Consider the following 27,438-nt stretch of genomic DNA (forward strand, 5'->3'; position numbering starts at 1 on the left):
AGCTTATTTAATCAATAGATATTTAGAGACCAATGCTTGCCTGAGTTGCTTGGTGATCTTAAGGAAACTTAAGTCGGGGGGGAGAGAATCAGCCTGATGCAGCAACAACTTCAAGCTGAGCATATCGTCCCCATAGTAAAGATAGCAAATTCTGCAAGACTAGTCTTTCTAGAAAGTTCTAGTCTACATTGTCTTCTAAACCCCTCTGATGGTGGTTAAGCTGCTTATCTGTGCCGTGTAGGCCTGCTCAGAGCAGGATTAGATGACATGGCGCTTATGACCTCTGTTCCTGCATGGAGCCCTGTCTATACTCGTGCTCTGACTGGGGATAGCAACAGTAAAATTCTATCAAAACCATCCCTCTGTAGACACCGCCGTGGATGCCTGAAGCCATGCTTCTGCATGGTAGACATAAAGGAATTAAAGTGGGCAGTCGAACACTTACGCACTAGAACTTCAGAGCCCTTGGATGGGAATGGGTTACAGCCCACATGGCACAATACTGCAAGGTTCAGAAATAAAATGTAACCAAGCTGCTCTGAACTGCCCTGCACAAGGAAGTAGGTGCTATTAATCATCTACTGAAAGGAAGAGCTAATGCTAGTAGCATGCTTCAGCTGTGGGGAAACATCCCCGGTGAAGCAGTCAGCACTGAGAAAAAAGACAGTGGATGAGGCAAAAAAATCTTCTTTAAGCAGGTACAGCTAAAGCAATCCCTGAGTGCAGCTGGAGAGATTTGTCTTGGCACTGTCAGGTGAGGAGCAGTGATTAGCTGGGCACTTCAATTAGCAATCCCTCCTTCTCTTGCTGGCTTAATATCTTATTTTTAATAGTACATGGTATGTGATATACCTTAAGCCAGTGGTTCTCAACCTTTTTTGACCAGGACACACTTGCATAGAAGGCCCTAAACAGAATGACACCACTGCTATGCCAGACAACTGAGCAGCAGAGAACATGTCTCTCTTCCCCTCCGCCCCCAACTCCTGCCCTGGCACGATACGGAGCTTGGCTGCATGGTGCTGCTTGCAGCAGCAGTGTGGGGTGAGGAAGCTGGTGGCCTTGAGGAAGAACCAAGGGAATAGATAATGCATTTTATATTGTATAGCGAGACAGGTGTAGTCCCTTATGTCTGGAAGGGATTTATGGTGGACATGCAGAGTCCCAGGGCTTGTCTACATTACCTGCTAGATCGACGGCCAGCAATTGATCCAATGGGGGTCAATTTATAGTGTCTAGTCTAGACATGATAATTCGACTGCCGAGCGCTCTCCAGTACTCCACCAGGGCGAGAGGTGGAGTTGATGGGAGAGTGTCAGCTGTCGACTTAAAGAAGACACTGCGGTAAGTAGATCTAACTAAGTACATCAACTTCAGCTATGTTATTCACGTAGCTGAAGTTGCGTAACTTAAATTTTGTTTTCCCTCCCCACCTCAAGTGTAGACCAGGCCCCTGTTGCTACTGTAAAACACTACAAGAGGAAGTGTGGTATAGTGGTTAGGGCACTGGACTGGGACTCTGGGGGCCTTGGTTGTCCTCCTATCCAGCTGTGTGATCTTAAGGATGTTGCATTGCCTCATTTTCCTTCCCCTCCTTTATCTGTCTGGCACTGCTTCTAACTATATATTTGAACAGCGCAAATTGCAGTGAGGGCCTTACTTTTGGGGGATGTGCTACTAGGCTACAAATAACAGATTAATACTGCCCATGATATATAGTAAATGCAGTGGAGTAGGTGGGCTTCTGTTCTGTCTTAAGCCACCATATTGGAAAAGGGCATTTTTTTTCCCACCCCAGAGCACTCCTTAAGAGTCCCTAAGCCAATCCTGTTACTTCCACTGTGTAGTGGGGGCAGGTGGCTCAACATGCCCTTCATAATCTAGTTGAATCAGATTCCAGTTGTGATCTCTTGCTGTTTCCCCAACCTCTTCTGGCTATCTTGAATCATGACAAGAAACCAGAACTGGTTTTGGGCCCTATGTGGGGAATAATTACCTCAGTATCTCTGGCATTACATAGGTGTTCCCTATGCAAAGCGTCCAGTCTTCAGAAGAGCTTGCTTCTCATTTAGGGCCCAAAATAAATGGTCAGACTTTCAAAAGAGCTCAGCACTCCTTGAAAATCTGGACCTAATTGTGGGTTCTGAGCACTTGAAAATGTAGCACTGAGGTCTCTTGAAAATATGGGCCAAAGTGTGGGGGCTGCTGCATGTCTTGAGGCCCATGCTATTCAGTTATACCAAGCAAAAGTCACAAGATATTTAGACTCATAGACTTTAAGGTCAGAAGGGACCATTATGATGGTCTAGTCTGACGTCCTGCACAACGCAGGCCACCGAATCTCACCCACCCACTCCTGTAACAAACCCCTAACCTATGTCTGAGCTATTGAAGTCCTCAAATCCGGGTTTAAAGACTTCAAGGTGCAGAGAATCCTCCAGCAAGTGACCCGTGCCCCGCACTGCAGAGGAAGGTGAAAAAACCCCAGGGCCTCTGCCAATCTGCCCTAGAGGAAAATTCCTTCCCGACCCCAAATAGCATCACAAGCCAACAGGTCACTATTCTCTTTTTAATACACTGCAGATGTTGCCCTATTAGACTCCTCAGTGTATTATGCTGTGACACCCCATGTAACTCATTTACTTGTCTCCTATTCTATAGGCCTACTGCATATCGGTGTCTATCTTGTCCTCAAATTATTCAGGTTGATCCTATTTACTCTGACTGCCATAAAGCACAAGTAGGTATCATAGCAACTGCATGTCACTTTGTTCTGATTTGTTTCCTGCATGTCTAAGCGGCAAAACAGCACCAGAGAGACTCCCTGGGATATAAAGGTGTCTGTGGAAACAACCTATGCCCTTAATACAGAGATTTTTTTTTTCCTAGATATTTAATCACTGACCTCTATTTGGCTCTCAAGGAAAGCTGGGGTGGGTCTGAGGCATTTCTTACTGGGGCACCATCTTGTTAGTATGTAAGTACACCCAAATGGTGGCTGTTAGTGTGAATGACAGCCCCAGCTGTGAGCAGATAATCTGTGGATTTGATTATCTTTTACAAGTAGGATAAAGGTTAATAGAAAATGTGTTCCTAACTTGCAGTCTGATTCTCTCCTGCTAGTTGCCAGTTCCCCAGCTAGGGAACCCCTGCAGAGCAGAGGCTGCTGTAAATTGCAGCAGGGACCAAATTGGCCTGCAGCTACTCCAGACTTTGGGAACCACATAAAAAGCATAAAGCCACCCTTGCCTCTCTTCCTTAGTCTTGTGCTAATTACAGCTTGGCCAGACCAGAGAATCTTCACCTAGATCTGAGATCCTTGTCCTTCTGAAACTCTTCTTCCTCACTGTTCCTTTTGCACCAGCAGATGGGAATCTCCATGTTTTAAAATCCTCTATTTATAATGAAACTCCAGATTTCTTCCACTAGTTTGAGATTCCCAGTAATTAAAATGGCAAGTATGTAGTAGAAACTTTACGAGTTTGCACAGGTAAAGAGCCAGGTACTCAGCTGGTATAATTGGCACAGGTCCACTGAAGACCACACCGGCACGGCTTACACCAGCTGAGTATCTGGCCCAAAGTGTCAAAGTTGGCATATTTGGAGCATAAACTGCACAATTAACCCTTTCACTCAGACTTTGCAAGCTGTTCTACTTGCTTTTACATCTAGTTGTGTGGCTTGGTTTTTTTTTATTTTATTTTTTAAAGAAACCCTAGTTTCTTTAAATACTGTAGCTTGTCTGGGGAATTCATCTAGTCTCTTATATCAGTTAGCCTACCTGATATTGGGTTTATATACTTTAAAAGACATCTTTCCCACTGGCAAGAGCATATCTTGTCTTGGCAGGGCATAAGACCGTTGAGATCAGCCAGGTTGTCCCAGTTCTCCATCCCACTGTTGAATCTGGCTTGGGCGGTGGAAAGACTTGTTGGTGATAGGCTCTGCCTGCATCACTCCCTCCTTGAGGATGTCCATTACAATTATTCTATATTGTCATCTTGAGTGCTGTCATGTGACAATGCATCACTAAACCAGGAACATAAGCTTTCAGTCTTGCATCCTTTAAGGAGGGCCACTTATGACAAAGATTTGTATAAGGCTGGTGGCATTGTTTATGGCTGCTGACTGTTAGCAGACCTAATGTGGGATCTTTCTGTTAAAATTCTCTGAGCATTCTGTACTGCTCTTTCCCCTAGTCCAGAGATCAGCAACCTTTGGCACATGGCCTGCCAGGGTAAGCCCCCTGGCTGGCTGGGCTGGTTTATTTACCTGCCGCGTCTGCAGGTTCGACTGATCGTGGCTCCCACTGGCCACGGTTCGCTGTCCCAGGCCAATGGGGGATGCAGGAAGGGCGGCCAGCACATCCCTTGGCCCACGCCACTTCCCGCAGCCCCCAAAGGTTGCCAATCCCTGCCCTGGTCTATGCTCTTGTGGGGACTGGAAGTAATCTGCTCAAAATGATCAAGTTATGAATTCAGGGTCCTATTGTCAGTGACTCCTTTAGAAAGGAAAAGACTGTAAAATAGTCACAGAGGATGGGCAGGATGGGTTGGTCCATTTAATTATCAGGGAATACAGAGGTCTCAAACCTGATTTCCCCCTTGTATTTTGGCACTAGTGGCTATTTTAGTCCTAATCTCAATGGTAAGACTGGCTAGCCACTCAAAATGGCATCCACATATGCTTATATCATCCTGAGCCTCGAAGAATGTGTTTGATCCCATCACAAGGTCTAGTCTGCCCCATGCTGTCACCAGTCTCTGGGGAGTGACAGCTTTAGTGTGCTAGCACCCACAGAGGCCAGGGGACTCTAAAACTCGAAGCCTGGGCCTTCCCCCATCTCTCCCCCTGGCTCCCTGCAGCAAATCCAAATCCTTCTGTAGGAGGTGTTTGTTTACTGTGCCCCTCTTTACATCAACATAGGCAGCCTTTACAAAACAAGGTAACCATTTATTAGTCACCTGGCATCTGAGTCCCTAGGTTAGCACAGAGGGGCAGAAGTTAAGCTATAGTTCACTCTGGTCAAACAAGTGCCCCTAGGAGCTAGCCAAGCTGTGATGAACTCCATCTCTGGCTCTCCCTACCTGTTCCTCCTTTTTGTCTCCCCCTAGGTCAAGGCTCCTGAGGCCCTCCAAAAGAGCCACCCTTCTGGTTGCCTGACACCTTGTTCTCCTGCTTAGTTCCCGAGTCCTATTCTGCTGGGGTTTCCTGTTGATTGCTCAGTCACTGGGATGTCTGTCATTCTGGACCCTCTGTTGGTTTGAAACAGTTCTTCAATGATCCTGTTAATTCCTTCCAGACAGCAAGCATGCGTGCATACACCCCTCCTGCACTGTTCCAAGACCAACGTTAACCCTTTTGAACCTACATGTTAGCAATGCAATGTACAGAGGAAAACTGAGGCATGCCTGGGATTAATAAAAACAAGTATTTTTTAAAACTCCCTCTTGGTCACAGATCAACTTGGCTCTTCAGTAAGGTCAGCCAATGCAAGGACTACACCAGGCTTAAATCTTATCAAAACTATTGGCAATCTCTGACATCTAGGGGGCAGGGCACCTTATGTAGGTCATAGAGCATAATCTACTTGTATTGTTTATCACAAGCCTGAACTTGTCATGATCCTGCAGGTAGCTTGTGGCCTCTTTACTTGATGTACCCATCCTGGGAGTTGTGAGCTCTAGGCTTTTCTGAAAATCAGGCCATTTTTATTTCAGTCCCCCAGGTTTGAAAACTGTAGCCTATATTACCTTTCACTTCTGGAGCACCTTTCGATTGTTGGCTTTGACTTTCTTTATACATTTAGCTTCCCGAAATGCTCTGAAGTAGCAGATATGGATAGACTTGGTCATAAGAAAGTGGTGTGGTTTGTTTGTTTGTTTTTTTTACAAAACTAGTAGCATTGCAATGAAGGATGCAGGGTGCCTCGTTAGCCACTGCAGCAGAGGTAGCAAAAAGACACTGCACAGAAATATTGCAGAACACACATTATTTCATGAAAGCATCCCATGCAGCCCTAGAACCTGGCATCTCTTACTATAAGTTAGACTCTTCCTGGAGGCCTCTCCACACATCAGAAAATAACAAGCTAAGAACAACAAGGGTGGTGTGGATTTCAAGAAGCTGACCCCCCTTCGACAAGTTAGAGTCATGGAAACTCTCATAGCAAACAGGGCTGCTACCTGTTTCTCTGCCCCTGTCTTGCCTGGGTTGCTAGAGAATACCTGATCCCTGACACAGAGACCATCTTCTTCTGAGGAAAATCTACCATCTACATTAAAACATGGAGTAGCCTTACCAAAACTAAAGAAACAATAATTCTTTGCTGGAGTCCTTGCAAGCTGCTGCCCACTGTAACTAAACTTAGAAGGTCCCAGAACATGCTTCAGCAGCCAGTCTCCTGGATTCCTCTGTTAGAAAAAGGTTGTGGCATGGTGCATGACACCCTCCTGCCTAAAGGCCAGTGTATAAAATCATAGACCTCCTGCTGGATTTCTGGCATTTGGTGCTGTTGGTCACCACATTTCTGCAGTCCCATCTCTAAGAAGATGCATGAATGAATGGTTTGGGTCTAAACAACGATATGTTACAGGCAACTGTTCTCTACCTTCGATGGCCTTGCCTGCAAAGTCCCACAAGGCTAAATCTTTCCTTTATCACATTTGGCATCTACATGGAACAAGTGGGGCAGTTAATGTGACAGCACAGGCTGAAGTGCTGGCATTATACAGCTGGCACACACATGTATGGCTCCTTCTTATCAAGTACAAGTAGCAACCAGAGTTCCCCCACCCTGTCAGGCGTGGTGGGGCTCAGACTTCTGCCCTGGGGTGGTGGGTAGCAGACTTAAGCCATACAGCAGCAGGCTCCATCCCCTCGCTGTCGCATTTTGGTCTGGGGTCCCAAGCTCACCACCGCACCCGGGCCCCCGCTGCCTCTCCTGTCCCTTCACCAACACCAGCCCCCACTGTCTCCCTGCCCACCTCCCCATCCAGAACTTAATTTGTCTCCTGGCTTGCCAGGGCCGGGTCAGGCTGTTGTGAAAAGTGATGTTTGTTAATATCACTTTTCACTGCCTCCTAGCTAGCTCCTCTGCTGTGAAAAGTGATATCTGTGTGTTTGTTAATATCACTTTTCACAGAAACAGACTTACTAACTGACAGGTCCAAAGGAAAAGGGGGGGGGGAGGGAACCAACCACACAAACAACAATGACAAAAACATGCAAAGCACCTTATTTGTTTGTATTCTGTTTAGGTCCAGTAAAGAGTAGAGACAACTGTACATAAATAAATTACAATGATTTGGACATGGCAACGGGCATATTTATTTTTTGTTCCAAAGGTTGAAACCTGAGTGTTTTAGAAAAACTTGTCCAAGCGGCCACCAGCAAGAGTTGGTGGCCGCAATCAGAGGCCACCAAGAAACGTTTTGTGAGAACCCCTGCCTTAAAGCACCCTCAGAAAGGAACAGGTACCTGAGTCGTTCCCGTCCTTCTCCTGCCCTGTAAACAACCCCAGGTACCAGCCTCTCTGGAACAGGGGCCACCCTTTTTCATCCCCTGCTGCCACACAAAGTGGTGAGGTCCCCCCCCCACCCGTCTCTTCTCGCCCTGTAACGAGGGAACTCCCACACACCTCTTGATGTCCCGCAGGGGGAGGACCCCTCTCCTGCACCTCTTTTTGGGTAGTTACCCAGCAGGCGCCTTTGAGGGGCTGCAGACGGTCATTACTCGCAGGGGCAGAGACCCCCCCCCCCGGGCCTCCTGCGGGGAGAGCGGGACGCTGCTCGGGAAGGACGGGCTGGGGTTGCGCTCGCCACAGGTGGTGCTTGGCCCAGCCGCGGCTGAGGGCCGGGGGGGGGGGCTGGCGGCGGCGGCAGCAGCCCGGGCGCGGGAGGAGAGCGCAGCCTGCCCTGGGGCTCAAGGGGTGGCGCCCGGCGCTCCCCTGCCGGGGGCTGGCGCTGGTCGCTGTCCGCGGAGGGAGGTGCTGAAGGCCGGGAGGAGGCGGACACCGTCGCTCGCTCGCTCGCTCTCACCCAGCCCCCGCACCCCCCCCCCCCCCGCCTCCTAGCCTGCTGCAGCCATCTTGCGCTGCGCGGGGAAGCAGCCGCGGGGGCCCCGGGCTGGCTCGGGGCGGGCCGCCGCCGCCGCCATGGTGAAGAGGAAAAGCTCCGAGGGCCCGGAGCAGGAGGGCGGCCGCGGCGTCCCTCTGCCCATCCAGACCTTCCTGTGGCGGCAAACCAGGTGCGAGGGGAGGGGAGGGGAGCGGAGCCGGGCGGGGCGGCGCGGTACCCGGCGCCGGCCCCCTGTCCCGCTTGGCGGGCCTCGGGGGCCCCCGCCGCGCTGCCCCCGCCGGCAGGGCTGATGGGCCGGCGGCCGCGCTGCCCGCGGGCTGGACGTGACTGGCGCTCTGCCCAAGTCTGGGCGCCCCTAGTTGAGCTGGCTCCCGGGTCAGCCCCGGTCTGCTGGAGGAGGGGAGGGCTGGATGAATATTGGGGTTCCCCCCACTTCAAAATCTGGGCTATCTTTATGCGATTAGTATTTCTACCCCCCCCCAAAAAAAAAACCACCCCAAACCCTCTGACTGTCAACCTGTTAGTGTGATGTTTGTTTTTGTAGGGTCTCTTGGGGGGGGTGTTGTTTATCCCAGTGGTAGAATGCTAAGGCAAACTTCCAAGGGATGCCTGAGTTTGAGCAAACACTGTATTATGCGGTCCTAAATAGCCTCAAACTTCAAGGCCAGAAGGGACCATCCTGATCTTCTAATCTGAGCTCCTGCACATTGCCGCCCCCCACAACCCACTCCTGTAACAGACCTTTAACCTCTGGCTGAGTCACTGACCTCCTCAAGTCTAACTACTTGTTGTGGGTTGGGTGAGTTTTCTAGCTAAAACTTGTGAGGAAATGGAGGCCTCCAAGCCATTCAGATAGCTGTGTATTAATAATTAGAGGGAAAGAAACAGAAAGAGTGGAAAAGATCATTAACACAATGTACTAGCAAACTAAAGCTATTCAACTCATAACTTCAGTAATACTTAATATATTCTTATTCTCCTAAATACTTTGATAAATGGTAAATGTGACTACTAGACTTCGTTCTGATGAGTTAAAATGGCTGAACCTATTTACCTTTAATGGAAGAAAATCATATTTTTAAAATGTCTTGCTTTTATATTGGTATTTGCATGGTATTTGTGAAAACCTTCTGTTTATGGAAAAGGTAATAACATTCTGTACAGTGCTTTCAACAGGTATCTGAATTTCTCATGGCTTCATTCCTGTTTGTTACATGGGCTTATCTAGCCACTTAAGTAACCTTGTCACACTGACAAAATAATTTAATTAAAAATGACACAATAAAGAACGTGCTTAATGTGCATATCTATAACTACTGTTATGAAAACTAACTCTTGTTTTTGCTGTTTGTTGGATTTTTAGTGCATTTTTGAGGCCCAAACTGGGGAAACAGTATGAAGCTTCCTGCGTGGTATGTGGGGTTTTTTTTGTCTTAAACTCATCATAGTTTACTAGTTTTATGCAGCATTGGCTAAATATGGAAACTTGATAAAAGATTGAACTCAAAGGGCCAAATAATCTCTTGTGTAAATCCATTTACATCAGTAGTTACCCCAGAGATGGAAAAATGTTCCAAATACGTATGCAAAGAAGTCAAACCAGACATGCAGCCCAAAATGCACTTAAAAGCATATTAGTTGAGAAATTTGTCATGTTCAAAGACCATAGTAAAATATTTGGGTGGGGGCAACAATATCTTGGGCCCTCATCCTGCAATCACTTGTGTGCTTAACTTTGTGCATATAATTAATCCCAGTTACTTTAATGGAAATATGAATATGTATAAGAAATATATGCATAAATATTTTCAGGAATAAGGCCTTAACTTGTATTTCTGTAGTCCCATATACAAACTACTAATGAAACTGAACAAATCAGAAAATAGAGAACACAATATTTTAACAGTACAGTCAAATACAGAAACTATTATAAAATAGTTACCATTATCTGTGTGTTACCAGCTGTGTCTTTAAAGAGCTTGACTTCTGAGAGAGCTGATTCACTAAGAAAATTATTTGCCAAGGTCAAATTAGATGTGTCTAGGACACTTCATCATTCCTTGAACAGTTATTGTGCACTGCAGTTGAGCTTCCAATGTATTAAACTAAGTCAATTGTCAAATTTGGATGTAATTCTTTTTTTTTTTAAGAGTTGAAATAGCAATCCTGACACAAATTGAGAGTCTAGAGTATTATTTTTTTAAAGTCTTTACCGCATTCTCTGACTCCTCCTTACTAGATGGAGAACTGGAGCAACCCTGAGTATGTGTGCCACATATCACTTGGAAGATTTAGAACCATTTTTTCTTCTATAATGCTGTGAATTCTTCAATGTTTTATTTTCAAATACTGAAAAAGAACCACTGAAAAAGTAGTCAAAGGAAGTGCTTGGTGTGGGTGGATGGAGGTGGGGGAGTTGGGTAATATATGCTAATATGGCAGATCTGGATTCTTAAGCACCAAGCCATTGTCAGTAGCAATACCTAGCTGGATATGTGTTGGAAAAATTACAGCTGGCTGCACTGCACTCCTTCACCAATTTGGGGTCTCATGAATTTTCCCTAGTCATGCCCTAACACACCTGCGCTTCCACCTCTGTGGTCCATTATAGAAACTCACCTATGTATGCCCACATAGGTAGGCAGACTCCTACCTATGTGAGTTCTCCTACCTATGTGCTTATCCCACCAAGTACAGGTCCAACAGTCATCCTGTTGTGTAAGCCCCTACAATGCTGATGCAAGCTCACTCAGCATTTGTCCTTCTATGTGTGTATCCAAGCACTTACAGTTGTCTATATTTGTAACATGGATGGCTGAAGAGGTTTCATGCTTCTGAGAATAATTCAGCAACACGTTGATATTCTGTCTGTATTTATTGGTAGAATATCTCTCCTGCAGACATTCAGGCAACCTACTCCAGCAAATGAATTTGGCATTACAAAGGATTTGTAGCCTTCATGCTTATGGCCACCTCTCAGCACACTAAAAAAACACTTGTTTCTTCAGCTGCATCCTGCAGTTGTGAATTAATGTCCTTATGTAGTTTATGTTAGGAAATTTCCAAATGTGAGACTTAACTATGAGAAGTTGAGAAAAGAAGAATATAGGACCTGATCTGTTGAATCAAGCTACTGATTCCTCTAGTCAGTCTCTTACTCTTGGAAAAGAAAGATAAGCCTCTCTCCATGCCAATAATGCACCTATGCAATTATATCATGCTGGGGGGCGGGGGGAGGGGGCTTAATATTTTTGGATCTCTGCAGGCAATCAGCTCATGCCCTGAAGGATGGGATGTGATTATCATATAGTGTTATTGGCTGGCACAACTACACAATGTTCCGTAGCCATTACTGTCTATCCATATTTAGTATCTCAGACATATTTGATTCAAGGACTGTTTTCTATAGACAGTGAGTTTCATTGGTTGATTGTATATACATCATGCAAAGAAGTGCCACTTTTTTGTTGGCTCTAAATTCACTGCACTTTAAGTTTTGGTTTCACGTGTTTCCATATTAGGGTATAAAACAGGGGTGGGCAAACTTTTCGGCCGCAGGGCCACATCTGGGTGGGGAAATTGCATGCAGGGCCATGAATGTAGGGCTGGGGCAAAGGGTTGGGGTGTGTGGGGGGGTACAGTGTGCAGGAAGGGGCAGGGTGCATCAAGGGGCTCAGGGCAGGGGGTTAGGGTACAGGAGGGAGTGCAGAGTGCAGGAAGGGTTCGGGGTGTGGGCTCCGGGGTGGCAGCAGCAAGCAGCGGGGCTAAGACAGGATCCCTGCCTTCCCTGGCCCCGCGCCGCTCCAGAAATGGCCAGCACCATGTCCCTGCGGCCCCTGGGGGAGGGAGGGCAGAGGGCTCCACGCGCTACCCTCGCCTGCCAGTACCTCCCCCGAAGCTCCCATTGGCCATGGTTCCCTGTTCCCAGCCAATGGGAGCTGCAGGGTGTGGTGCCTGCAGGTGAGAGCAGCGTGCGGAGCCTTCTGCCCCCTCTCCCACAGGGGCCACAGGGATGTGGTGCCGGCCGCTTCCGGGAGCGGCGCCATTGGGGTGGCAGTCCCGCAGGCTGGATCCAAAGTCCTGGTTTGCCCACCCTGATTTGACCTGCCTGACCTGGTTTGCCCACCCCGGTATAAAAGGACTCATTGGTTCTCCTTAGATGCTTCATAATTTTTAATATCCTTAGTTGAGTCTTGCTCTAAGGGCCAAATTCTTCTGGTCTTACTTACACAAGTAGTCCTTTTGACTCTGGTGGACTACTGTGAATTAGACAGGCATACTTTGTCTCTAAATCTTAGTAGATTAAATAGCTTTTTTTTATTATTATTCTTTTCAATTTATCACAATGTGATAAATTTCAGACAAATCCAGTTAGAGGTACAGAAAGATTTACATTCTTCGTGCCTTTCCTAAAGTGAGGTAGCCAAAACTGCAATTATTGTTGTACATGGTAGTGGGGGCAGAAGGAGAGGTACTATTGGTAGATGCATCTGACATTGTCTATCTGTTTGGAATGATCTAAGTATAAATGTTTTTAAAGTTGCTGCCCATTGGGCAGACAGCTTCAGTGAGTTATCCACTGAAAACCCCATCTCTCTCTGCAAAGGATCATGCAAATTCAGAGCTTACTAGTGTACAGAAGAAGGCTAGTGTCTTATTTCTCTGTAAACTTACACTTCTTTAAACTATCATGCTGCCAAACTGTGTACTATTCTGACTGGATCTGCCTTTTTTTATGGTCCTATATACATTTTGATAAATGAAACAGTTCTGCTGTCATTGACAAATATGGCCCATTCACTGTTGCCTTCTTCCTCCAAATCAACAGGCTACATGACATGGTCCTCCTCTAGTGCCCCCTGCCTTTCTTCACATCAGTTTGAGGAACATCAGCTCCCCTGCAGCTCCCACTGGTAATTAAAAACACGCAGCTGGCCCATGTCAGCTGACTCAAGCTCAGGTTCAGGGGCTGTCTATCTGCAGTGTAGACATTTGAGCTTGGACTGGAGCCCAGGCTCTAGGACCATGCAAAGCGGGAGGGTCCCAGAACTTAGGCTGCAGGCTGAGCCTGGATTTCTACACCACAATTAAACAGCCCCTTATCCTGAGCCCCGTGAGTCCATGTCAGCTGCAGTCTAATTACAGTGTAGACATACCCTTGATTTGTAAACTGATAGGAAACTAAGTTTTTTCCCAAACAACCTCTGAACAAACTCACTAAAGCTTTTTCTGCTATTGAGTATAATGAAGACTGAGCATTAAAGAATACTTTAAGTTTTTATGCTATCTTCCTGCTTGAGAGTGTGGGTTTTTTTTAAATGTCACAATACTCTTCTGTAGAACTATAATCCTTTTTTGAGGCGGTGAAGATGGTGGTGGTGGTGGAATAGAAGCATGGAGAGTGGAGTGCCTTGTCGATGGTCCCTTACCCTAGTAAATCAGTAGAAGAGGTAAAGTAGAATGCAGATCTCCTGATCTCTAATCCTGTACTTCAAACCACTCCATCTCCACACCATTAAACAGCGTTTTAAAAAAAAAAAATACTCCCAAGTCCCAGGAACCTCACATATTGTGGAAGAGCATGAACATGCTGCCGAAGATGGGTACGACAATATTCAGTATGAGATCACAACATTCTCGCATGTGATTTGAGTAGGGGGTTGTAAACAGTGTCTTAAGCACCTGAGAAGCACAGTTAGATGAGACAGTGAGGGTATCCCATGCTAATATAAATGGGGCAAATACAGCTTTAGATATGGGCAGGCTGTAAGTAGAGGGCATAAGGCCCTAAAGAGAAGTCATGCTGAAAAACGGTCTTAAGCAAAATACATTTTGTACTTAGTGCCTCTTTGGATGGGGCGAAGGAGGGGCTTCAGGGACCTGAGCAGGGTGGATTGATTTAAATCACCAATTTTAATCTCTGTTTACATCAGCAAGCAGGAAATCTTGATTTATTTTTTTAATCAATTTTAATCATGTCTCTACATTTGTATTTTCTTAGTTATCTTCCTAAAGAAAGGTTGATTCTTGCTGGCTGATCAACATTTTAATGGTGATTAGCAACTAAATATAGTCTTTTTGCTGACCAGGAGAACACTCTATCAATACACATTTGTTTAAGCTATATAATTTACATTTAGTTTTGCATTTAAAACTAACAGTTTCTGATAACGACTTCCTTGTTTAAATAAACAGTATCTGTAGTTAGTTCAATTCATTATGTTCTTCAGGATTTTAGAACTAGCAGATATCCTCTCACATGTAGTATTTAGTCAGAGATTGAAAGTGGGACACCAAACTTTTCAGCTTGTTCAACTCCAAATTGATTCGTTAACTTTTGAAGGAACTAGTCATTCCACTGAACTAGCTGAATAAACTGACATAAAGAAAATATTCTCTCTGAAATTGCGAAAGAGGCTACTGCTGTCAAAATCGAGTTCAGCACTTCACCAAACTCTGGTTCCAGGTGCCTAGTCAATGACCTTCAGCTGTTCAGTGGCTTGGCTTTCTTGAAAACTTGGCTACAAACATGTACCGATTAATTTTTTTTTTTTTTGGTATTTAACTTAAATGACTTTAGAATATAATAAATTAGGCCTCATCAAAGATTGTCAGTTTCAGATTTAATTAGGTTTATTTTTTAAATAAACAAACCTGTTTAACAAATGTTTCTTTCAATCCACAATGCCCCTGAGGTCCTGGCTCAGCTACCCCTACCCCTTATTACTGGTGGCCGCTGAGTCTCTTCCTCCAGGAGGGTGCTGTGGCCTTCCTAAAGGACCCTTCCATTAGGGAATTCTGTGGAGGACCTCTGCCCATTTGGTGGTCCTGAGAGGTAGGATTGCTGGGGTCACATTCCCCCAAAGTCCTGGCTCTGCAGTGGTTGGGGTTGGGACTTAGCCAGCAGTATGCCTGCTTGTGCTGTTGGAAGCAGGTAAATATTATCTCTGTTTCACTCGCACATGAAAGATCATGTGACTTGAGTAATGTTATACAGGAAGCCTGTGGCAAAGCCAGTGCCAAAAGCACCTGTATCATCCTGTCTGGTATTGTAGCCCCGTGATTAGGCTTGCTCTGACAGAATGTGTATAAACTTCAGGTGTAAGGAGCTACCTGGCCCCTATAAGGAAGTGCCCAAGGGAATGCAAAATACTGCAGAGGGAAATAGACCAGAAGGTCACTAGGGAACAGGGTGAAGAGAGAACACTGATGGTACGAACAAACTCAGAACAGGTTGATGGCACAGAACAGATGGCCTCAAAAGAAAAATCATAATGTAAGTGACCCTGGGGGAGCAGAGCACACACGAGGAACAGATTCAACATTGCCTATGAGTCTGCAATCATTATAATCAGTTCATGACATCAGCTTTCAATACTACTCTCCAGATTGCCAACTCTGCAGATGTTCCCTTCCTTTCTGTAATTCAGGTGGCAATGGAGCCCTTGTAATGTGTCAGTCTGCTGTGAGTAGTTGGTCAGGCTGTCTTTTGAAACCTATTAAGGCAAAGTTACAATAAAATGTTCACATACTACATCATACATCAGTTTTATAACTTTTTCTGGATCAGGTTAATATTCAAAGGCTAATCTACAGCGTCTGACAGGTGAGCCATCCTTCTGTGTGTATGTTGAAAAGGGTGATCACATTTCTAAACACCTGTCCTCTTGTTGGCCCTTCTCTTGTTTACATACTTGGTATGAAAACTTTTCTGTTACAAGGACAGTCCATATCTTACAACATCACAATTCCATAGGAGGAAGAGTTACATTTTTCCAGTAATATAAAATATAAAGTCTAGCCGCTAACAATAAAGAAGAAATTAATTGGTTCTGTTTAATATGTAGATCCTCTCCTGGAGCATTAAGTAAGAAGGTCAAGGGGGCTCTAGGATACTGGCATTTTGTCAGAAAACGAATCTCTTTAATAACTTCTTCCCCAAACCATCTAATTCCTGGACTTAACCACTATGTGTGCAAGTATGTACCCCTTTCCTTGCAACCCGTCCAACTGAGCGACTCCCTGGTAGCAAAAATGTGCCAGATCTTAACTAGACTCAAATGCTATCTATACAGCAATTTATAAATATGGGCTACGCAAATTGAAGATGTATATCCCATTTCCCATATAGAGACCCCCTCCTCCATATCAGATTTATTTCCAAAATCCCTCTCCCATCTTTTCATCTGGGTTGTCTTTTTATGAGTATCTTTTTCTCAAAGTCAAAATAGGTTTGATTTTTAAGATACATACCATTCTTTAGCTTGCTCCTGGGTGAACTCCTAGAATGTGGTTAAAGGTCTAGAGAGAGCTGCCTTGCATCCAGATTTCACAAGCAAATGTTTGACTTGTGAAATACAAGATCTTTATATTATTTTAGTATATCATTATTTCATATCTTTTGGTATGATTTCAAATCAGGACCCAGTAACAGCTGTCTGAATGGAACAATCTTGGCTTTTACCCACAACTAGTAACTTTGATATTTTCTAGGGATAAATTCCTGATTATTAATGAAAGTAGCTAAGGGAGAAGGCCTCCCTGACAGGAATTTTTAAAAAAAAATAGTGCAAAACTGCTGAGATGGTCTGGATGAATGGGTTATTTTTTTCTATATTTAATTACCTGGATTTCTTTTTAACCCAACAATTACTATGAATATTTGGGCTCCAATCTTGGTTGAATTTTACCTAGTGTTTGGATGGTCTGTTAACCCAATTAATCACATTTTAATTGTGATGGATAGTAAGGAAAATTAGGGAAAGTTAGTCCACCCCACCTTTGAATGTTAGAATTCATCCTGTCTCTTTTTATGTTTTAATATGAATTTAAATAGTGCTTCCTGCTATATTTTTAATGTCTCATCTGGGATGTGCTAAAACAAAAGTAGTATTTTTTGGAAGGACATTCATCTTTACTGAGGCTACCCTACCTAGCCAAAAAAAAATCATATTTGTTCCATTCCTTCAAGTCTTTTATTATTTTATTCCACATTGGAGGATAATTTACCTTAAAAACGTTTTTCTCTACAATATTTATTCCTAAATATTGTAAAGACTTTTTTATCCATTTAAATTGACGCAGCTGACAGTTTGATTTGGCCCTTTCTGGAGTATTAATTTCTAAAATTTCAGATTTATAATAGTTTATTTTGAAGCCTGCTACATGCCCAAATTCCAAAGTCAATTGTTTTATAATTTTTATCAAGGCTTCTGGATCGTACAAATATAACAAGACATTATCAGCATCCAAAGCTAATTTTGTGTTCTAATCCAGAAAGCATTCTGATGCCCTTTATCAAGGGTATTTCTCACATTTATTGCAAATGGCTTCAGAAGGAATAAATAGGGCTGATATACACTTATGAAACTGATTTCCAAAACCAAACCTTACCAAAATCTGTCTAAAGTACTCCCATTACATCTGGTCAAAGACTTTCTCAGCGTCCATTGAAAGTAGCACACAGGAAAAATTGCTAGAATTAACATTTTTAGATCAAATTTGGAGTTTTTCTGATATCAGAAAAATGTCTGCTGGCAATGAATCCAGACTGGTGTGGGTGAACACATTTGGGCCAGGTGACACTCAATCTGTTTTCTAGCAGCTTAGCATAAATTTTAGCATCTACATTAGTTAAAGAAACTTGTCTGTATGATTCACGGTTGGTAAGATCTTTTCCTTCTGTAGGAATGACCACAATTTTTGCCTCTTTCCCTTTATCTGGCATCTTGTTTCCCCAGCAAAACAACATTAAACAATTCAGTTAAAATAGGGACCAACACTTACTATAAGGATCTATAATACTCCCCAGAAACCCTGGGGCTTTATTGGATTTTAAATTCTTAATTACAGCTTCAGTTTCCTCTGCAGCAATTTGCCTATCAAGAGCTGCCACATCAGTCTCTGAGAGCTGAGGTAATGTCACACTTCTCAGATATCTACTTATAAGTTTTTAGGATTTGGATGTTCTGAAGCATACAAACTATGGAAAAAGTTAGCAAATGTTTCAGATGCCAGTTACTAAATCTCCCTTCGTATTTCTAATCAGAGGGTTCACTGATTTATCTTGTTTCTTTTTTAACGTTTGACTATCAGCTTTTTTGGCCTGTTCATAATATTTTTGTTCAATATATCGAAGTGTTTGTAACAGGCTAATCTTCCATCTTACACATTTATTTTGTTAAACACTATATAAATACTCCTGTAGATTTATGTCTACCTTTCAAAACAGAAAGTTCTTTAACCCACCTCTCTTCTTCAAGACCTCCCATCTTTTTTAGGTATGATGCTTTATTTATAAGGATCTCCTTCATTACTGCCATTTTAGCATTCTAGAGAACACTTTTATTGATCTCTTCCTTATTGTTTATTTCTGTATATTTCTGGAAATTTTCATCTAGCTCTTGAATTCTAAAGGGGTCATACAACCAAGTTTTATTCAAGAACCAGGCTCTTTGGGACTCAGTGAAAAAACAAACTTTCAATCCAATAAGTGAAGGGGCATGATCAGACCCCCTTATAACTCCCAGATTAGATTTTTTTCCTAAATTAGCAGAGATACTAGGAACAAAAATCATATCAATCCTGGAATAAGATCAATGAGGAACAAAATAATTCAGGTGACAGGACTGTATGTATTCATCTCCCACCACATCCTCATATTTTAAGTGATGCAACAAATTTTCACTAGTTCCTCCTGACTGTTCTTTGTGTACATTCGATCAATCCAAAGTGGGATTAATGCACTTTAAGACCCTCTCCTCCAGAATAATATTCCCTTCTCTAAAACTTCCTATGTTCCTAAAAAACTGATCTTTTTTCAAAAAAAATAATCTTGTTTTTGATTGGGAGCATATTTATTGGCTAAGGTGAGAAGTCTATCTTTCAAAGATCCCTTAATTAAAATCTGTCCTCTATCTCTGTGAGTTATGCTGAAACAATAAAAGGGAAGTGTTTACCAAACAGTAGTGTCAACATTCTTCTATTAGATTGACCTGGAGAGAGACATGGTAGCTGTGTCCATGAGGTATTCAAGTATTTATCATTTTTAATTAAGGTATGTGTTTCCTGTAAATTAATTTCCTTTTCAGTGAAAAATCCCTTTTCAGTGAACAGAATACCCTTTTCCTTTTTGTGACATTGTTCATTCCTTTCACATTAACAGTTATCACACTAATAAATTCACCCCTTAGTACCCACTCTGCTCTTGCTCAGTATATCACCCTTTGTTAAAAGCAGTGAGACTCCCTAGTCAGGTGCCAGGTCTCCATTACATTTATATCTCTTCTTTAAATATGACATCTTTAGAGTTCCCATCATACACAATAATTTTAAAACTCCGACATACATTGCTTTTTCCCTTTTTTCTCTCCTTTTGTAACACCTGTATTGGTGTACCCTGATTCTGAGGCTGATTTAACATATTTTTTTTTAATTCTGAGCCCTCAGGCTCTATTAAATATTGTTATATGTTTTAATAGAAAAATATATTAACATCTGTTTATATTCTCTTGTTCCCTTTTTCTCTCCCACTTCCCTCCCTATGTATTTCCCCCTCTTGCCTGGTCCTCTCTAGTTGTGAGAGCCCAGGCTACCCTTACTTCCTCCATGGGTGTGTAAATTTGCAACGGGGAACTATTCTTTATATATTCTTAAGAACCAAGTCTTATCTTATCAGACATCTTTATAACATCAGGCACTATGAGATTATTATACCATCTTTGAGTTCACTTATTCTGACATTTTCCACCATAGGTGACCCTTCTCCAATTAATATACATTTTGGAATGTTTTTAATAACTCAAGTCAAGCTTACTTCATTAGGGGAGATCTGGGTCTTTTGCTATTGCATTATTAACTTAGTTTATAATGTTGTGATTTATATTACCTATAATGTTATTCCCATTAAGTGTACTTATCCACACAAAGTAAACTATGCAAGGTGCTATACACCCCAGCTTCCATTTAACTATATCCCTTTGTCATAATAACCACATGGATAAAATATTTTTTATTACAATGTCTTAGCCCATGTACTAATCCTGTTCTTGTCCAACTGCCTCCATGGTTTGTTTGGTGGAGGGGGAGATTTTGTTTTTGGGGGAAGGTGGGATGGACAGATCTTTGTAGTGGAGGATTTCTTTCCTTTCCTAGACATCTAGATCTTCTGGTCTTTCCCCCTGGCTTGATGCGCTTCTTTCAAGATGGCTGTTGCCACCACACTTCCCCTTTGGTTTGTCCTTTCCAAAATCGCCACTGCCACACTTCCTCCCCCAGCCACAATAGTTCCACTTTATTTTATTTTTTTCATCTCATTGCACTCACACACTAACTCCTTACAGGATAAGGAGGGTCTAGTTCAACATCTCTGAGCTTTCCGAGTTAATTTTAATATGTTCTTTAAGCTGATGGTACTGGATTCTGTGGCGGGATTTCCTTCCCCCCCGAGGCAGCTCTCTGTTACTGGCATCTGCCAGCCCTCTTCAGCCTTCCTTTTCTTCTTTTCAAATCTGGCTCTGTTTGATTGTTCATTTTTAGGGCACAAATCTGTGGATTCAGGTTGGCCTGATTCTCTTTATCTTCTCATATTGCTTTAATTTATTCCCTTTATTGAAGAGACCTGGATTAGCTCACCACTATGTTTGCTAGTTTAGCCACGCCTGTATAGGCTGGGTTTTTGTTTTGTTTTGTTTTGTTTTAGCCTATTATAGCTAGACCCTTTTGATTTCAGCTACATTTATAGTTCCCTGGGATCCCTCTTCTATTTTACACATTTCAGCGCTGCCCCCCCTGCCAAGGGCATATGTAACTGAGAGTGAATGGAGGGTAAAAAGTGGGCTGTTCATCTTGATTTTGCATAATTTTCAGGAAAGAATAAAGGAAATGGCATAACTGCACACATACATGGCTGCAACGGAGAGCAGAGTCTGACCCGAAGCACCATATCTTGCACTCAGTGTGCGGGCAGAACATGAGCTGAACTTGCAGGGAGCTGTGCTTGCATAAACAAGGCAGGGCAAGGCCCTAAGGAAGTGGAGGGAAGGATCCAGATGTTGCTGTCACTTGTGTTTGTGTGAGCCAGAGCCAGAGCAGGGACTGACACTATAACCATAAGGCCTGGTTCTCCCATACAAATGGGAAACGTTGTACCACACAATCATTAACTCGCTCTAAAGTTTGCTTAACTGGCCATTGGAGAATCCCTCATACACAGGGGTATCCTCTTGCAAACCTACACTAGCATCATGGCTCATAGGCCATCCCCCTTCAACCCACTGGCATAAAGGTTGAGTTCCTCTTAGCTCAGTTTATTCCTGGCAGCTGGTGTAGGTTAGAGCAGTCTGAAGGAGGCTCCAATCTGACAGCCTTCCCAAGACCCAGATGCCCTAAAGATTGCAGGAACGTAAAAGTGCTTTTTCCCCTTTGTAAAACAGATGCGCTGGCCCCCAAATCTTGTGCTACTTGGGGCAACAATAATCAACATGGTCAGCCCACTTTTGCACACTCCCTTTCCCCCTCCTGAATTGTACTGCGTGCTCAGAATCTGGGCTGTGGTTTTTTTTAAAGAGGCTGTTCTATAGCTTTTAGGGTCCTATGCCATTGTGATCTCTTGAACATGAGGACAAAAACTTGAATTGGATCCAGTGCTGGATGAGAAGCCAGTACATTATGCAGAGCAACAGAATGCCCCACATCTTGCCCCTCCCCCCCCCATCAGCATAGAATAGCTGCTTTGTGGTTTTTTTTATCCCTTCCCTTATAAATTTAATGTAGTCTGGCAATTTACGCAAGAGTGTGGGCCTTTATTATTTTGTTCCTTTGTTAGGATGATCCATTAACAAATCAAACTTAATGTTAAATAATGGTAGATAAATGCCCTGTTTATTCTAGATTGTACACAGAGAGGTGTATGTATGAGCAGTCCCTTTCATACTTCTGTGTGGGACAAATTGTATTGGCCTTACTCACAGTTAGTGGTCCCTTATTTCTTGAATAGACCCATTGATGTGAATGGGGTTAGTGGCTGAGTTAGTTACTACTCACTCTGAATGAGGGAAGCAGAATCTGGTCTATTATGTGTAGCTGCCAGAGTAAATAAATAGATTTAGGCTACAGTAGTCCAGCCCAATTGTTTCAGACTAGTTCAGAGCAGGTAATAACTTCTCCCAGCTGCATGCCAATATATGGAATTTAGGCACATTTTTCTTCCATTCTGTTGCCTGAATGAAGTCTCTGCGGAGAGAACAGTCATGTTAAGAGAGAAGGGGGTTTGACAAATGGTGATAAAATCCTATCTTCCTATTCTGCACTAAACCCATCCCATCACTTTTTCTAGATGGAAAAGCATACTATTGCCCCTTCTGGCCCAAGCAGTTAGCTAATATTCAGGGGGCTTGTGGATTGTTTACATTAGAAGGCGAGATTAATTATATGAGTAAGATATATCTTTGGTGCAAGTCCTGAATACAGTAGGAACGAATAACAGGAAGCAATTTTCTTGTTCAGGAATCCAAGCCTGCTTCTACTCAGTTCTGTGCCCAAAAGATGCTTTCTCTTTTGGCTAACTCCCAGCATCATGCTACCAGTGCCGCTCTGACTTTCTATTTGCTTACTCCCTTTGAGGCATGCAGAAACAAACAGCTGCAGTTCAACCACTGCCCCAGCCCCTGAATTTCAATCAGTTTTCAGGGAAGCCCCTTTTATTCTGTCTGAGTTAGTTCTTGCTCTGGCCTTCCATGTGGCCAGTGCTTTGGATGGCCAGTGCTTTGGTGCTTTGGATGGTGCTTTGGATGGTGGTTTCAGACATCTTACACCATAAAGGAGCTTAATTGCTTCTCAGTTGAGCCAGAACGAGGGGCAGCTAGAACTCCATCAGCGTCAGTGAGATTTTTGACTGCGTGTAGATCAGATATGCTTGCTGGCAGCTGTAAACACCCTCTAGCATAACAGTAAATTTCTTGCCAACGTTTGACTGTTATTTTCAGCATCTGATTCATTATCGTTATATTCAGTCCAGCCTATCCACCAGTATGTCTGTCCATGAGCTGACTCTGCATAATAATCACATGTTCCATTTTCACTGCCCTGAACTCTGCCTATACCCAGCACTGTTAGGGTGTTTCTCTCTTATAGAACAAACGTATGCAAAGACTACTTTCCTGCCCTTGGTGTATGTAAAGGAATATTAAACAGCTTGTTTGACTGGTAGGTACTGCACACTTTGAATGGTGGTTGAGTTTTGATGGCCAGATTGAAAGTCAAGTTTCTTTTGCTTTACTCCTTTGTGATTAAGCTTATTCCTGGTAAATGCAGCTCTTTTACCAAGGAGGGATTTTTGTGCCTCTTGTTGAGGAATGAATTTTATGAATCTGATGTGATGGCATTTGAAGCATCCTTTAGGTCATGTACATACACTGTTACTTATCTCCATGAGCATAGTAAAATTGGCTAAACAACTTGTGAATGAGTAGATTGCCAGAAGGCTACATTGGTTTGTGGCAAGGGCAGGTGATATCACTAATACAGTCCTTGACTACAGTAACTTCAGAGGAACATAATTGCTTCAGTGACCATATAAGGAGGTCTTTTGGCCATATGTGAAAGAATGGACTGTAGAAATATTTTGGCTGTCTAATAATAAGCTTCTGTAAGGATTTTTTCCCCCTCTATAAAACAGATGCGCTGGCCCCCAAATCTTGTGCTACTTGAGGCAATAATAATCAACATGGTCAAGCCAACAACTGCAACTGTTTGCAAAAATACTATATAATGTCCTGATAAAGGATTTTACACGCTGATTAACTTTTGTGACAGGGCGTGAAAATATTTCCTAAGTCCTATATACTTTTAACAGGCTGCTCTTTATGCTACATAAAACCTTCAAAGAGAGTGTCAAATCCTGCTTTCAGTCACGCTGGTGTAAATCTGGAGCAGCTCCACTGACTTCAACAGAATTACTCCAGATTTACACCAGCGTAACTGTATGCCAGGTTTGGCCCAGAGTACTTATGTTTATATGGAATTTGATACTCATTTCTTTAATTCTTTTGACTAAGGAAAGTATATTAAATGAACCATGCTGCTTCTGAATTCTTCTAACTGCTGTCTCCTGATTAACCATCCATCTAGTGAGCTTTGGCTGTGGCCTTTCTCTTTCAGGAAAATATTTTAAGGAATAATTTTACTGAAAGGAACTGTAAGGTATATTTTGTGAAAAATAGTATGTGACAGCTAGAGCTTTAGAAGAGAATACACAGTCTTGCAAAGCATGTGCTAGGATAATATTTTTTCTCCTTTTTTTTGCTTAGTCTTTCGAACGAGTTTTAGTAGAGAACAAGCTGCATGGTCTTTCTCCAGCCCTCTCTGAAGCCATCCAGAGCATTTCTCGTTGGGAACTGGTTCAAGCTGCCCTACCACATGTACTCCATTGCACAGCGACTTTGCTTTCTAACCGAAACAAGCTAGGTTGGTACTTGCGCTAGTTTGCTTTTTACTATTACCTAACCTTCCATTAAAATATCACGAAGTTGTGCTCAACATACCATAGACCATACTCTCCCAGAGCCCAGGCTCCAGCCTGAGCTCAAACATCTACATTGTAATTTTATAGCCCTGCAGCCCAAGCCCTGTGAGCCTCAGTCAGATGATGCGGGCCAACCATGGGTGTTATATTTTAGTGTAGACATACCCATTTTCTCCAAGGTATAGGACTCAATCCTGCAAATCCATGTTCACACAGCAGTCCTTACTCAAGCAAATAATTTCCATTTAGGTCTGTGGGCCGACTAGTGTTAGTAAGGATTATTCACATAAGTAAATTTAGCAAGATAGGTTCTCTTATTCCTCCTGTTTATTGTATTTCAACCTCAAAAATATGGTGGGAACCCAGTCCTTGATGGCTTTATTCTTGTGGATAGAATTCACTTATGTGATTAGTTACATTAATTATAATAGCATTGTTCCTTTATGTAAGGGTTTGTGTAATCTTACGCTTGGTTACTTTGCAGGCAGATGTAGTAATCAGACTACGCTATATGTAAAATTCAGCACAGCTAAAATAATACAAATAATTATCAACCTCTTGTAAAAAAAAAAAAAAAAACAAACCCAACCCTGTAGGACTGGATATTAGTTTTTATTGAGGTAGATGCAAAAAGACATTAAAATAAATATATTCTCCAATTTGGAGTTGTGCCTTAAAAACTTGATATTACACCAAACCTTTCTCTGTTTTTAAAGGAAATTTTAACACTAGATCAAAACTGGGGGTGGGGAACCCAAACAGGAGACTAGTGCTACAAAAATATATGCCTCATAAAATATTAGCTCATATTTTTCTACATTTTCTTTGTCACTGAAGAGATTTGTATTTTATATAAACACTTACCCAAACAAAGCTCCATGAGTCCCTTTCTGTTTAATGCTACAGTTAAATCTTGGTCCCACAGTTTGGGAATGTAATGATAATTATAATGTGATGTAAGATACATCATTTTGACTTCACTGCTGGATAATGAAAAGTGAGAAGAAAGGTCCTGAATGATGAAATCCTTCTCTAAGCATGAAAGGATCAAATCCGTCCCAGCATTACAGGGTGCCATCTAAATGAATGAGTGACTTCTTGGAAATTGTTGTCAACAGGGAGTCACAATCTTGAGAGTCAAATTAGTTCAGTACTGTTCTCCGAGAATAGGGTGACCAGATGTCCCAATTTTATAGGGACAGTCCCGATATTTGGGGCTTTTTCTTATATAGGCACCTATCACCCCCCACCGACGTCCCGATTTTTCACATTTGCTATCTGGTCACCATATCCAAGAGGAACTGGAATGGATTTCAGCAGTAGTCTTGCCACCTAACTGAAATAGCCCTTGAACAAGCTTATTTATTTTCTGCAAGACGTATGCCATAGTAGTCAGATTTTGAAGGCACTGAAAGTGTTGTCATTTGTTGTTGTTGTCGTCGTCATCATCAGCATGGCAAATCTCAAAAAAAATGTGGCCTCCTTGCCGATCGGGCATCACCCAGGTTGGTCTTGGCTAGGTCCTTAAGGTTGTCTGGTTTATGTCTGAAAGTTCTGTATTTCACATGTAAGTAATTGTTGGCCTTGGTCCAGTTCCAGGTGGGTAAGTATCCACATTACAAAATCTGCCACCACAACTGACACTAACTGGTTCACAGATTGACAGTCTTAACGGGAAAAAAAAAACCCAATGAATTCATAAGCATAGGGCCTGATCCAAAGCCCACTATCATCAATAAGAATCTTTCCACTGATGTCAGTCAGCTTTGCACTATGCTCATCAAGATCAAACTACTTTCTCATCTGGCCTGGTTCCTCCAGAATTGGAGCATACTGGTGGGGATGGATAGCAGAGCACAGTCTAGGAACGCTTGCAGTACTACAGCTTGGGGATCAACAGAAGTGTTTCAAGATCCAGGGCTGTCAAGTTAGCACCTTTTATGAGTACTGTATTTTCACATATGCAGACACACACTGAGTGATACTTCAAGGAGCAGGCAAGGGGAATGTGCAGGGGCATGTAACATTCTGAATCAGGTGATTGTAACCAAGACATACTAGGAACAACCCGATACTTCTAATTGCAGGGGTGAGATTTTCAAAGCTACATAGAGAATTTGTGTGCCCAGTTCCCTATGCAGCTTTGAAAATCTCCACTGTACCGATCCTGTGTGAACAGAGACACCCACTATGCTGCATTTTTTCCATTCAGGACATCAGGACAAGCTTGGCGTAGCAGAGACTAAGCTTCTTCACACCCTCCATTGGATGCTACTGGAGGCTCCTCAAGACTGCAGCAATGACCGGTTTGGAGGAGAGAGAGGCTCCAGCTGGGGAGGGAGCAGTAGCGCCTTTATTCATCAGGTTGAAAACCAGGCCTCTCCAGGACACCCTCGGCGTGGCAGCACTAATGAAGAGGAAGAGAATAACCGAAGGAAGTTCTTTCAGAATTCCATGGCAACAGTGGAGCTCTTTGTGTTCCTGTTTGCTCCTCTGGTCCACAGGATTAAAGTAAGTGGAAGAACTGTCAGGAGTGGTAAGGTAGTGATGCCAGTGTGAGGAGGAGACTGTGATTCTGCCTTGGTTGCGAATGGTCATAATAGTGGCTGATTGGATTTAGCATACAGTGCAGAATAAAGGTCCAGCCCTGTTGCCCCTACACAGGAGAGCAGTCCCATGGACATAATAGAATCATAGAACTGTAGGGCTGGAATGGACCTCGAGAGGTCATGTAGTCCAACTCCCTTCGCTGAGACAGGAACAAGTAAACCTAGACCATCCCTGACAGGGGTTCGTCTAAGCTGTGTTTGTTCTTAAAAACCTCCAATGATGGGGATT

General features: G+C 43.1%; 1 protein-coding gene across 12 annotated transcripts in view; it reads left to right on the plus strand.

The window, feature by feature from the left end:
- Positions 1–8,145: 8,145 nt before the first annotated feature.
- Positions 8,146–27,438, plus strand: part of UNC80 (unc-80 homolog, NALCN channel complex subunit) — a 197,555-nt gene continuing 178,262 nt past the window's right edge. For all 12 annotated transcript variants that reach the window (XM_074968072.1, XM_074968080.1, XM_074968073.1 and 9 more), the window contains exons 1-4: positions 8,146–8,247; positions 9,442–9,490; positions 24,386–24,542; positions 26,813–27,111. In XM_074968072.1, the coding sequence (XP_074824173.1) occupies positions 8,156–8,247; positions 9,442–9,490; positions 24,386–24,542; positions 26,813–27,111 (597 nt within the window). In that variant the 5' untranslated portion in view covers positions 8,146–8,155. The remainder of the gene's footprint in view (positions 8,248–9,441; positions 9,491–24,385; positions 24,543–26,812; positions 27,112–27,438) is intronic.

The sequence above is a fragment of the Natator depressus genome, chromosome 11, assembly GCF_965152275.1.
Source record: "Natator depressus isolate rNatDep1 chromosome 11, rNatDep2.hap1, whole genome shotgun sequence".
Taxonomy (NCBI): domain Eukaryota; kingdom Metazoa; phylum Chordata; order Testudines; family Cheloniidae; genus Natator; species Natator depressus.